The sequence below is a fragment of the Mesoplodon mirus genome, assembly GCF_964341445.2.
Source record: "Mesoplodon mirus genome assembly, chromosome: 3".
Taxonomy (NCBI): Eukaryota; Metazoa; Chordata; class Mammalia; order Artiodactyla; family Ziphiidae; genus Mesoplodon; species Mesoplodon mirus.
Window position 1 is genome coordinate 35,231,028 of NC_138978.1, and position 13,659 is coordinate 35,244,686.

General features: G+C 52.8%; 2 protein-coding genes across 21 annotated transcripts in view; both read left to right on the forward strand.

The window, feature by feature from the left end:
- Positions 1-3,952, forward strand: part of MACF1 (microtubule actin crosslinking factor 1) — a gene marked incomplete at its 5' end in the record, with an annotated part of 343,589 nt that extends 339,637 nt beyond the window's left edge. For all 19 annotated transcript variants that reach the window (XM_082612369.1, XM_082612354.1, XM_082612360.1 and 16 more), the window contains 2 exons: positions 1,204-1,333; positions 2,483-3,952. In XM_082612369.1, the coding sequence (XP_082468495.1) occupies positions 1,204-1,333; positions 2,483-2,739 (387 nt within the window). In that variant the 3' untranslated portion in view covers positions 2,740-3,952. The remainder of the gene's footprint in view (positions 1-1,203; positions 1,334-2,482) is intronic.
- Positions 3,953-8,545: 4,593 nt separating this feature from the next.
- Positions 8,546-13,659, forward strand: part of LOC309801254 (bone morphogenetic protein 8B) — a gene marked incomplete at its 5' end in the record, with an annotated part of 32,408 nt that continues 27,294 nt past the window's right edge. For both annotated transcript variants that reach the window (XM_082615873.1, XM_082615874.1), the window contains one exon: positions 8,546-8,882. In XM_082615873.1, the coding sequence (XP_082471999.1) occupies positions 8,546-8,882 (337 nt within the window). The remainder of the gene's footprint in view (positions 8,883-13,659) is intronic.

Genomic DNA, 13,659 nt, shown 5'->3' on the forward strand with positions numbered 1-13,659 from the left:
AGATATAAGAAACACCATGCAATGGGTTGCTTTACTCTTCTCTTTGTATAAACATCTTAAAAGTCCTGGAAAACAACTTACACGATTGATTTCAAAGAAAAATTGGAATAGCATGCTGTGGCATGAGTGATATTTAAAACAGATTTAAAATATTCTTTCTCCAAACTAAATCTTTAAAAAAAAATACACTCAAATGGGAAATGGAGCTCCTATCAGCAGCAGTAATGATTATGTACATCTATCCAGCTCTTCTCCAGTTTAGGAAGGGCTTCCACACATGACTTATTCACTCAACAAGTTTTTATTGAGCCCCTCGCCTGTGCCAGACGTGGTATTAGGTGCCAACGGTGTGACAGGGAACAAAACAAAATTCCTGCTTTTATGGAGTTTCTGCTTTAATACAAGAGATTCAGGCAACAAACAGGGAACTTTCCTGGGCTGTTACAGGAGGAACAGCCAGGAGGCCAGTTGCTGCGGTGGACTGAACGAGAGGGAGTGTGGTAGGAATGGGGTCTGAGAGGCAGGACCCTGCCCTGGTTTCCAGAGGGAGAAGTGAAGGCACAGATGCCCATTTAGATAAGCCAAGAGCCCAGACCCAAGCTCAGTTCTTCTGGCCCCTCGTTCAGAGCCTTGTTCCTGATATCACAGCCCCACTCTTGTGTGTGCTTCTCCTAATCATTTATTTGATCAAGTCAAGTAATTTAATCTGCATTCTGCCAGTGAGAAAATAGAGCTTTACTTGACTGAAGTTACTGCATCTATCTAGTAGAGATTGGAGTGGTATTTGGATCTCCATGTTAAATATTTGGGATTAGAACTCATATGTCACATTTCTAATCCCAAAATTTGATACTTGGGAGTATTTGGATTTTTTTCCTTTACTCATTTACCATGTTTCTGTTTGTTATGACTACTATAATCTTAACATTTGAGGATTTTTTTTTTAAGTAGAAATTTGTCAGTAAGATAAAAGGTATTGGAAGACATTTTAAAACTTTTAATTGGGACATGAAACCTTTATTTTGGGAATCCTCAAAATACATGACCTAGGACACTTTCAAAATAAATCTTTGTTTTCCTGGACTTTTAATTGGCTTTTCAATTGATTAGACATAAGGAGGGCTTAAGGAGACCTTTTAAAGTGGAATTTCTACCAAAGATTACACCAAGTAAATATGACATTTTTATTTTTATTTTTTTAAGATTATTCCATCAACAGGCAGCAAGTTGAAAAGACCAACACCAACTTTTCATTCGAGTCGAACATCGCTTGCTGGCGATACTAGCAATAGTTCTTCCCCAGCCTCCACAGGTGCCAAAACTAATCGGGCAGGTAAGTACCTGCCCCAGCATTTCTGCATCGGGATGAGGGTGAGGGGAGCGGCCAGGCTAGGAATTTGGAAACAGCAGCCTCTCAGCAATGCTTCACTGCTCCCCAAGGAGCAAATAATGAGAGTAGCACTGAGGTGTGATGCTGAAAGACAGCCCTGCAGATTTCCTGCCAACCTTGACTTCTTCTCCTGTCAGTACAGGTAGCTCGAACCTTGCCTTCTGAGAGCAGATGCTCTCACAGCCAAAGCCAGACCACCTGTTCTTGACCAGAAATGATAGTATTTGAAAGTAGAGGGAAAAAAGGGCCTCCTGAAGCGGGGCCTTCCTCAGAAGCCCGTCCAGTATTGGACCTGGCAGTTTGCTAGTAATTTTTCCGACACCCCATGTTTGTTATCGCTGCTGGGGAGCTGAGAAAGTCAGGGAGAGATTACATCTGCTCACCTGTTGCTGTTCCTTTTGGGAGCCTAGGGATTTGGCTTCCGTTTCCTACCGTCTGTTTGCCATCCCTTCGCCCCCATTCTCAGTCTGCCCATGCAACTAGCAGGCTCTCTGCTCTGTGCCGAGGCCATGGGATAGCCCTGCTCGACTCCACCGTGGGGGGGTGTGAGATAACAGTGCTGCTGATAGAAGCTGGTTTCTAATCCTCAGGACGCTTCTCAAGTAGAAGCACAAAGCCAGAAAGGGTTTCAGCAACTTCTGTGTAGGTGAGAGGACCGGGGTTCAGAAAGGCTGTGGTTTGCCCAAGGTCACACAGCATATCAGGTGGTATTAGGATCAGAACCCTGGCCTCTTGTGACAACCTAGAGGGGTGGGTTAGGGAGGGTGGGAGGGAGATGCAAGAGGGAGGGGATATGAGGATATATGTACACGTATAGCTGGTTCACTTTGTTATACAGCCGAAACTAACACAACATTGTAAAGCAATTATACTCCAATAAAGATGTTTAAAAAAATTAATAAGTAATAGGAGATGCTGTACAGCAGAAATTAACGCAACATTGTAAATCAGCTATACTCTAATAAAAATTTTTTTAAAATAAAAGAACCCCGGCCTCTGGTAACTTGTTCCCCCCGCCGCCAGCCAGCCCCCCCGACCCCCCGCGCCCAATGCTGTCTCTATTAAGTCTGTGGCTTTATTCTTAAATTCCAGACCCTAAAAAGTCAGCCAGTCGCCCTGGGAGTCGGGCCGGGAGTCGGGCCGGGAGTCGAGCCAGCAGCCGGCGAGGAAGCGATGCCTCTGACTTTGACCTTTTAGAGACGCAATCTGCTTGTTCAGACACTTCAGAGAGCAGTGCCGCAGGGGGCCAGGGCAGCTCGAGGAGAGGGCTAAACAAGCCTTCCAAAATCCCCACCATGTCTAAGAAGACCACCACTGCCTCCCCCAGGACTCCGGGTCCCAAGCGGTAACACTGCACAAGCACCCCCAAGCCTCTGTCCACTTTGAATCCTGCTCCACACATTGGGTGTATATTTATTCTGAATGGGAGAAGTTATATTGTTAAAAGTGTAAAAGAATAATTGTGTTATGAAGCTGCCTTATTTTTTTTCTTTTTGTAAGTTACTATTTTCATGTGAATATTTATGTAGATAAAATTTGCCTCCTGGTAACCCTGTAATGGATGGGGCCCAGAAATGAAATATTTGAGAAAAATAAGCGAACAGATCAAGATGCAAATGTGTATTAAAATTTAAAAAAGCCTCTAAATAGGGTTTCTGTGCGGTGCAGGGTTGTAAACCTGCTTTATCTTTTAGGATTATTCCTAAATGCATCTTCTTTATAAACTTGACTTGCTGTCTCAGCAAGATAAATTATATTAAAAAAAAAAATAAGAATCCTGCAGTGTTTAAGGAACTCTTTTTTTGTAAATCATGGACACCTCAATTAGCAAGAACTGAGGGGAGGGCACTTCTGACTGCTTTTTCCATTGTTTTTAATGTTGTGTAATTTTAGCTGAAGAGAGGGAACCTCATCTAGGTAATGTTTGCACATGATACAGCAAAAGGAGTTCATTGCAATACTGTCTTTGAATACTGTTTCAGTACTAGGTGTTTAAAGGACAAATAGCTGCTAGAATTCAGGGGTAAATGTAACTGTTCAGAAAACGTGAGAACATTGGGGTTTTTAAGAGTCCTGGTTTATAACTTCCTATCCAACCCGGCCACCAATAACTCCTGTGCTCACCGGGACCCAGGCCGTCGGCAAGGGGAGACTCCTTGGTGGCATCATGAATTACAGATTTGTTTATCTGCATTTTTTACTATTTATTTAAAATGGTCGATCAACTTCCCACAAACTGAGGAATGAATTCCACAAGCCTATTCTGAAAATGTGGACATAAAACACTCGCTCGTCCTTTAAAGGAGTTCACCAGCACACTTGTTAAGAAGTCCCGTTTGCTTCCGTCTTTTTTTTTGTGCGTAATAAAGTTAGCTGACCAAGTGATCATGAAGAGGGGCTGTCTGGGGCTCCTGGTTTTTAGCTGCTGTTCCTCTTCAGCTCCGACCACGTTGCTGTGTGATTATCTCAATTGATTTTAATTGAGGCAGAAACTGAAGCTCTACCAATGAACTGTTTAAAAACAAGACACACTTTTGTATTAAAATTGCTTGCAGTAACAAATATTTTGTATTTCCTGCTTTACTTCTGAACCATTACCTTATGTATAACATATTACTCTTTTAGGTACTTCAGTGCATTATTCAAATCCAAATATCTTGATGGATAAATTATGGAGCTCATTAATAGATTTTTTCTTATATATTTTATCCTCATTAATTTTATTTAACAAGGGAACAAAGGATCAGACTGTTGTTAATGTAAATCTGTAGGGCTATCTGGCCCACTTACATGATTAAACAAATAACCAGTATGTAAGAAGATTTTTGTTTTAGAAATCACAGGTCCTGGGTTTTGAGAGAATGGGGCCAGTTTCCCACAGTATGCTGCTATTTCTGGTTAAATGGTAGAATTTCAGAGGTAGAAACAAAATTGGTCATCAAATCTCACCTCCTTTGTTTTACAGAAGGAGAAACGAATGGGAAAGTGGGTGAGGAAGTGATCTGCCTGAGATCACATAATGAATAAAATGGTAGAAGAGGACCTTGAATCTAGTCCTCGGCTCCCTATCCAAGTCGGGCAGTTCTCTTCCCTCCAGTCCCTGGTTGGCTTTATAATATTTAGAACAGCCAAATATTAACTAATTCTGATGACAGGAATTAGACTAATAAATAACTAGAGGGCTTTCCTGGTGGTGCAGTGGTTGAGAGTCCGCCTGCCGATGGAGGGGACACGGGTTCGTGCCCCGGTGTGGGAGGATCCCACGTGCTGCGGAGCGGCTGGGCCCGTGGGCCATGGCCTCTGGGCCTGCGCGTCTGGAGCCTGTGCTCCACAACAGGAGGGGCCACAGCAGTGAGAGGCCCGCGTGCCGCAAAAAAAAAAAAAAAAAAGAAATAACTAGAGAACTTGAGAGGTAAGAGGGGTTGAACATCAGCCGCCTGTGTTCTTGATCATTAGGCCATACTCCCCTTGTGATAGGGGAATTTGGTAATATGGACACGTTTGCCAAAGCTGTTTGAAGCCAAATATCCAGATTAAAAGGAATGTGCAGCCTGATGGATTCTGAAGGAAGTGCTTAGTGTATTCTCCATGGAATTGAATAACTTCAGGCTGCCAGAACTTTGCAGGGTGGTGTTTTCACCCAAATCTGCTTCCCCCTCTCGGCCTCCTGGCTGCAGAAGCATGCTGAAAGGAGCTTGACTTCCATCTTCTCAAAGTCTGGACCATGGTCACTTGTTTTTCTTACCAAGTAATTCAGGTTTTCCCTCAGTCTTTGCAACAAAGCTCAGCTAGTGATGCAATCTGCAGGAAGTGTATTTCCATTCAGTGAACACCTGTGTGCAAGACCATGTGGGAAACATAGGGATGGCAGGAAAGGGGTTAAAACTGCAGTTCTGGGCTTCCCTGGTGGCGCAGTGGTTGAGACTCCACCTGCCGATGCAGGGGTCACGGGTTCGTGCCCTGGTCCGGGAAGATCCCACATGCCGCGGAGCGGCTGGGCCCGTGAGCCATGGCCGCTGAGCCTGCACATCCGGAGCCTGTGCTCTGCCAACGGGAGAGGCCCCAACAGTGAGAGGCCCGCGTACCGCAAAAAAACAAACAAAAAAACTGCAGTTCTGTGATACAAGTGCTAAATAAGTAATGCAAACTTGGTGTCTGCTAGGATAGATGCGGGCAGGTTCTGGGGCTTAGAGTAACAATAGCTAACGTGTATTGAGCGCTTCCCGTGTGCCAGTCACTGTGCTAAGTGCTCTGTGTACATTCTCATGTGATTCCCATCACAGTCCTACAATCGTGAGCCTTACTGACAGATGAGAGACAGCCTGAGAGAGGTTCAGGAACTTGCCCAAGGTCACAGAGTTGCCAGGTGGCTGGGGAAGCCCTTGTTTGACACAACTTCCTCCAAGAAACCTTCCCCATGTCAGTTCCCATCCAGTTGAGGAGTTCCAGGATTCCACTCGCAGATCGCCTGTCCCCACTTCCTCTGCCTATCTGGGCACTTTGCCAGCTCCTCTGTCAGAGCACAGCCTCTGTTTTGCCTTCAAAAAGACTGCGTGTTCACCTGTCACCCTTGGGGTGACCCCTGGGAGCCACTAGAGGGCAGGGAGCTGGTCAGCTTCATCTCTGGCTCAGGGAACAGCATGGAGCAGCACCGCTGGTTTATGGGAATGTGAGGCCATTGTTTAAAGACCACAGCCATCTCCACTCATCCTAAATTGAGATAAATGACTTCTATGAATCAGACCAGCACTGGGCTGCTTGCAGTCTTGCTGGGAGGCCAGCATTTTACAATACACAACTGGAGAATTACAGGCTAGATCTGAGACCTCCAATGATGTATGGACTCGGGAATGCAGAAGGATGCCCAGGGACAGTGAAGGGGGCAGGAGATTCAGACACCCTGACCAACTCTGACAAGGGAACACCCCCTTGACTCTGCCCCCTGCCTCTGCATGCAGTCACCAAGCCCTGTGGATTTGCCCTCCTAACAGCCCTCCATTCCTCTAATGATTCTCCATTAGAGGATCATTGTCATCATCCCCTGACCCCTCCCATTACTGTACCTGTCTCCAACTGTGGGCCCTGACTCCAATCTCACTCCCTCCAATCCATAGTCCCCTCTGCATCCAGGCTCTGATCTTGCCTTGAGAACTTTCAATGGCTCATCTGCAGCATTCTCATCCAGCTTTAGCAGCCTGGTGGAGGTTTACCTGTTGAGTAAAAGGAAGACTAGGCATGGACTTAAGTCACCAGCAAATGACTGGATTTAAGATTTGATATTTTTTAAGTTTGAAGTGATCTTGGGGAAATGTGAATTTTACTGGACATCATACCTTTATTTTGAAGTTTAATCTTGAACCCACGTTGGGACGCCATAACCATCTGCTGTCCAGAGCCCCTCAGCTGGCCATTTGCCCCCCAGGCTCTCCAGCCTCCACTGAACAGCTCACCTGCACGTGCCCACCTGCTGCAGCCCAGCTCCAGCGTTGTGTGACCTGAGGGAAGTCCCTTAACCCTTGTGGGCCTCAGTCTCCTCGTCTGTTAAATGAGGTGGGAGAGGGGCGGTTAGGTATCTACCCTATGACAACGTGTGAGCATGAAGAAACGGTACAGAACACGGCTGGCACATGGACAGTGCTCACTGTCACCTGCCACTTTATGCTCCTGGGAGTCTCGGCCTTCGCACAAGCTATTTCCTCTGCCTGGAACATTCTCCTCCCACTGACCTTTCCTTCATCCCAAACAATTCCTTCCGGCCTTCAGAGCTCAGTCTAAGTGTCTCTTCCCCTCAGCGCAGCGCCTTAACCGTAAACGAATAAATGCGGTGAGAAGGCGCCTAGGGAAGAGCAGGGTGTGCAGAAGGGGGCTAGTCAATGGAGGAGTTTCCGTGAGGAGCCTTCTCTCGCAAGCCGCTGAGGGCCGTGACAATTCAGATGCGCAAAGGCTCAGGAACGGCACCAGAGTTCCTTGACCGGCGGGAGGCGGGAAGCGGGTGCGCGTATCCCGCGCGCGGCTGGACCGGCACCGGGGTCCGAAGTGCGCCCAGCCAGACCTAGTGGTGGCAGTGCGGCTGCTGGAGCTGCCGGGGCGGCCCGCCGGAGGCGCCAGCCGGGAGCGCGCGGAAGCCAGGCGGGTGGGCGCGCCAGGAGCAGTGACGGAGCCGGCGTCAGGTGTCCGGGAAAGAGTTCGCAGAGGCGCACGCAAGGGGACTGCGGGGAAGGCGCCAAGAGGCCAGCGAGGAGCTGCGGTGGCTGGGAACCCGGGCCCGGCTGCTGGCAGAGGGATGTGCCCCACCCTCGGGCCTGCCTGTCACCCACGGGGCCCCTCTACCTCTAGACCCGACTGAGGCACTTCCGGTCCTGGAGCGACATTCGTGCACCAGGAGCGGCTGCCGGGTCACTCCTCGGGCCGGACCGAGAGTTGGGATGCCGCCCGGGCAGGGTGATCAAGGACACGCCCCGCGGGAGGGCAGGGTCCGATCTCCCCGAACCGCTCCACTACCCTGAGTCACCAGGCCGAGTCCCCGCGCCCGCCCGACAGCGCGGCCAGCGGCGGGAGGGGAGCCCAGGACGACCGCGAGGCCCCCGACGGCGGGGCTAGGGATATCTCGCCGACCACCTACCAGCGGGTCGCATCTCACGGTCGCCAACACCTGGCATCCAGAGCCCCTTCCTGGGGCGTCTGTTCCTTGGCCTTGGTCCCGCCGCTGTGCCCCCATTGGTCGGGTCCGGAGGGGGCGGGACCCGACGGCTGCAAGTTGGACTGAGAGAGGCCACCTCGGCCCGGGGCACGCGGCACAGACTGAGGGTCCGCGCCTCCCGGAGCCCGGCGGGAGCTCGCCCTCCGCCTCTGAGCTGAGCTGCCTCGGCAACAGCCGGACTGTCTGGCGCGGCGGCACAGACAGACCAGCCAACGGTCCCCGGTCCCCGGTCCCCGGAGGAGCCCTTGCCCGAGGAGGTTCTGCCCCATCCGACTACCCGGAGCCACGACAGGCGCCGCGGGCCGGGCGCTCTAGGGACCGCGCTGCGTTCGCGGGGGACGCCCGCCCCGTCCCGCCGGCCCCAAGCCCGTCCCACCGCTCGCCCTCGGGGCGGCCCCAGCCCCGGGCCCGGCCGGGAGCGGATGCGCGCGCGGTGAGGCCGCCCGGGTCCCGCCATGGCCGCGCGCCCCGGGCCGCTCTGGCTGCTGGGTCTGGCGCTGTGCGCGCTGAGCGGCGGCGGCGTCTCTGGCCCGCGCCCCTCGCCCGGCTGCTCGCAACGGCGCCTGGGCCCGCGCGAGCGCCGCGACCTGCAGCGCGAGATCCTGGCGGTGCTCGGGCTGCCCGGGCGGCCCCGGCCCCGCGCGCCGCCCGCCGCCGCCCGGCTGCCCGCGTCCGCGCCGCTCTTCATGCTGGACATGTATCGCGCCATGGCCGGCGACGACGACGAGGACGGCGGGACCCCCGAGCGGCGCCTGGGCCGCGCCGACCTGGTCATGAGCTTCGTCAACATGGGTGAGAGCAGGCCCGGGGTGGGCGGCGGCGACCTAGCGTGAAGGCGCGTGGGGGGCGGCGGGCCGAGGGGCCCCTCGGGGGCTGAGCGAGGGCTGCAGGGGCGTGTGCGCCACCTCGGGCAGGGCGAGCGCCCTGCTGGGAACGGGGAATCCCCTTGTCGTGGACAAGGAACCGCGGGAGGGAAAACCGCCCGGGTCAGGGCAGCGAAGTCTCAGGGGGGTGGGGGTCGGTGAGCTGCCGATCCGGCAGGGACAGATGAGGGATGTGAGTCCCAGAGGCGTACATTCACCCGCGGCCAAACACACCCGATGGTAAGATTCATGTAGTGTCGGGGGACGCGGGCAGTGCCAGGAAGACAGTCTCGTCCTGGGGGGACAGATGAGTAAACAGAGGCTGCGATGCTGTCACGTTGATAAGGGCGGTACCGAAGAGAGGGACAAAGTTCAGCGTGGAAAACCCTGGTCACGTCATCAAAGCACCAGAGTCGAGGTGAGGACCCAGATGTTCTGAGTCCACAGCAGCCTCTTCCCTGGGCCACCCGGGGGTGGGGTGCTGCTGGGGGGTGGGACGGTGGGGAAGGAGTAGACTCTGAGCTCAGCGGGGCAGGGACTGTGGTCTCGTCACCCTGGGCTCACACCCGGGACTTGGCTTGTCATGGCATGAGTGTCCAGGCCATTGAATGACCTGATGGGCAGCTTGGACCCTCTTTGTCCTCCCAGGTAAAGCCCAGCTTTTCCTCTCTGCAGAAATTATACTCCAAATCGTGGAGCCATTTACCCCTTAAAGTTCTCAAAGATTAACGTTTTCCATTACTAAACTCTCTTTAATCTACATTCATGAACATATGTCCCCCATCTGCTTTGCCTCCTGTCTGTGGCCAGTGAGGGGCAGGAGTCTGGGCTGAGGCAGACACTAGGCTGGACCTGGGGACCCAAGGACTACAGCTCAGCCCCAGGTGGGGAGAAGCTTTGGGACCCAGAGCAGGGAGAGGACTCTTGCCATGGTCACCAGCCTCCCTTCACCTACAGCACCGCTCTTGACCCTCCCAACAACCCTGTTAGCGACATGATATTCATCCCCATCTCCCAGATGAGGACAGTGAGGCTCAGAGAGGCAGTGTCTTGCTCAGGACAATGTGGCCTCTATGTGGCCAAGCCAGGACAGGCCCAGGTTGTTTGGCCCTCCATCCAGTGCTCAAGGAGGTGACATTTCTGTGTCAGGAGGTCAGGCTTTCAAGGTGGAGAGAGCTTTCAGAGGGATTTCAGCAGAGGAACCCAGGGGTCAGAGTGACAGTAAGTTTTGTGGGTCTTCAGCCATTTGCCTCAAGGAGGCCCGTCCCCCCCCAAACCAGAGCTTGTGATGGGCTCAGGTGGGGGAGCGAGCAGCAGGAGGCAGCTGTTAACCTCTGCGGAAAGCCCAGTGCCAGGCACAGGACTTGGGCTGGCGGGTTCTAGATGCCACCTTCCTGGTTAGAGGGCAGGGGTGGGGACTTGGGACAGAGGAGACCACATGTGGAACTGAGGCTGGAGCTCCGTGCTGGGGTCATGCTGACCCCGGGCTCAGGACCAAGAAGAGCTGTGGATGCAGTCACCCTGAGAATGCCTCCAGGGGAGCCGTCCATCTGAGTGAGTAACCGCCTAGCCCATGTCCCTCTTCCCCCAGCATCCCCTGGGGCAAGGGGTGCACAGCCCTGGTGGGAGCTGCTGCTGTGAGTCAAGCAGCACCCTGAGCTCAGGAGGAGCTGGTTGCCCTCCTGCTTCTGCTCTGTGATCTTAGGGAAGTCCCTTGCCCTCTCTGAGCCTCAGATCTCTCCTTGTAAAATGGGGCTCCTAGCAATCCATCCTCAGAGTTGTTGTGTGATAGGTTGATAGAGGGGGAGGGGCAGAAAGTCAGCCCCCTTTTTAGGGTGAACCTGGCCCTGGTCAGTGCTGATACCAGACCCTCCCAGCTGCTGCTCAGCCTTGGTGTGGATGTGATGGAAATGTCCCCACATGTCTTACAGACATGTGAAACCCAGAAACAGATTTTTAAAGTCAACCAAAGGTGTTTCTATCTGTTTTTGAATAAAAACTAGCATTTAAAGTTCCATAGTCCTATAAATACTCATTTCTTCCATGCAGCAGCTTGTGAAGCTGTTTTACCAGCCTCATTTCATGGGCTCAGAGAGGTTAAATAACCAACCCAGGGCCACACAGCACGTCCATGGCATCATCCAGGCTGTGGATTCCGAATCCCAGTTTCTTCCCACACCACCTCTGTGTGTTTCATGAAGATCTAAGGCCTCTGACGCTGTGGATTAACAAGCAGATCTTTGTTCAGTGGAAGCCTGGCCTGTGGGCAGTCCAGCCAGCTGTCTGAGGGCCTTCTTTATTCTCACATACTAACTGCACTAGTAAAACTCCTTCAGTTCGAGAAGTTTTAACTGGTAATTACCTAGGCTGACGTGGGGGATTAGAACCTACCAGGATTGTTTCCTCCTTTGGAGGCCCCGGCTCCAGGCACCTGAAGGTCAGCGGCCCCTGAACCACCGTGGAGTCTAATAGCAGAGTCGCTGTGGCATCCGCGCCCACGCCGAGGCTCCCACACCTGCTGGCTCCAGCTCCACCTCTGCTATTGGCCTCATCAGCTCCTGAGCAGCCGGCCGGGCCTGGTGCTTGCCGGGCCCCTGACCGTCAGTGGCACCTGTAGGACCCAGAGGCCTGGGCCTGCCGTCCAGGGGTCAGGCCTCTGCTTTTGAGCAGATGCTTTAGGAGCCGTGTCGTGACTGACAGGGCCTGTGTTGGGGGCCAAGGCTGCGGTCAGAGCTGGGCCCTGCCTGGCCTGCCTGTCGATCTCCGCCTGTGGACTCTTGGCTCCCCTTGGCCAGGACACAGTGACGGGGCCGGTGCCCTCGAGGAGCAGACAGAGCCTGTCCCTGGTGCCGCCTGAGCTCAGGGGAGGAGGCCCTGATCTGGGAGGCAGCGCCCAGGTTCTTGTCCCTCCTGGGCCTGCCGTGGACTCCTGCACGTCCCGAGCCACATCCCTTCCCGTCTCTGGGCCTCTGCTTTCCTGTCCAGTCCACAGCGATGGTGTCAGAGAAACGAGGTGCCTCCCAGCTCCGGCCCTGTGGCTCCTGGGAGACAGCTTCTCACACCACCACCCATCCCTCCGCCCAGCTCGGTGTGACTGGCTGGACCCCTGAGGGCCTCGGCCGGCCCAGCCAGCCCTGAGGGAGGGATGAGGCAGCAGAGACCACCTCTGCATGTTCCTCCTGAGCCCTTCTCCGCCTCCTCTCCTTGGAGCACCAGGTGCCCATGCTCTAGAGTGAGAAACTGAGGCACAAACAGCACTGCAGGCAGAAGTGTGGTCAGAACTGGATGGGCCACCCTCACTTTCGTCCTGGCCCTTCCCTGGGCTGGACTAATTCACTCCCGTGATCCTGGGTGGCTGAGGGCAGGGGTGCGGATGAGCTGAGGCTGTTGGATTCGGGAGACGCAGGGCTCAGTGCGAGCGAGGGACCTGGCCCGGGTCCTGCTCAGCCCCCTGACCTTCACCTCCGTGAGCCCCAGGGTCACTTTCTTTGGTTCTTCAGTAGGCAATTCTTGCATATTTTCCTGAATTCACTCCACAAATTGTCATGTAGTACCTGCTCTGTGCCAGGCTCCATTCTAGTTCCTGGACTATAACAGGGAATGAAACTAAGTCCCCCCTTGTGGAGCTGACCTTCCAGTGGGAGAGAGAGACAGATAACAGTACATCAGCCACAAGGTGATTGTCACGTGGTCTAGACAGTGACGCCTCTCTCTGGAAACGGGGAGCGGATGGACAGTGGGAGGGCAGGCAGGACTGGGCTGGGGGTTCTGACCTGGGACTCAACAGAATTTGCATCTTGACTCCACCCACTGCTCTCAGTGTGATCTGCATTTTCAGTCCACCTCTAGGAACCTCAGTCTTCTCCTCTGTAAAATGGAGATACTCACCGTACCCACCCTAGGGGTTGTTCAGGGATTGTGTGAGATGACACCCAGTGGTGACCACATGCCCAGAACCTCCATGTCTGTCCTTTCATTTCATCTCACATTTACTGTCACATCTTTGTTTAATAAGAGGACAGTGAGGCTCAGAGAAGCTAGGTGGTTTTCCCAAGGCCACACAGCTGGTCAATTCCCTGCCTGCACATCTTCTGCTCTTGTCCTACACCGAAGTGGCCTCTCCCCCAGTCCAGGGGCCATCATTAGGTGCAGTACATGCTGCTGAATGTGACTGTGTTGAATGTGTGTTGTAAACTGAGAATCCTGTTTTTAAAGTGTCTTTATTGCTTTGGGGTTTACAAATAATGCATGCTCATTGTACAAAATTCAGACCACAGAGGAACATATAACACGAGTGCCCCTGGGAACCCTATTTCTACCAGCCAATCTCCTCAGGCAGCCACTTTCTGATTTCTATCACAAAACATTCCTTTGATCTGTTCTTGAACTTCATGTGAATGGCATCATACAGTACCTACTCTGGGTCTAGTCTTTCACACAACATATTTTCTTGAAATTCATCCATGCTTTTGTTATGTATGTTGTTCTCATATAAATGAGTTGTTTGCCTTGCAAACCATTCTTATTAAGGGACATTTGGGTTGTTTCCAATTTTTGGTTGTTCATAAAGCTATCTGGACGTGCTTGTACACATTCCTCTGTGGATATATTAAACCTGGATTTTCATCCTGACTCTGCCACTGGGGAGCTGTGAGACATCACACAGTTTCCTTTTAAAGTCTCTGCACCTCATTTCCTCACCTTTA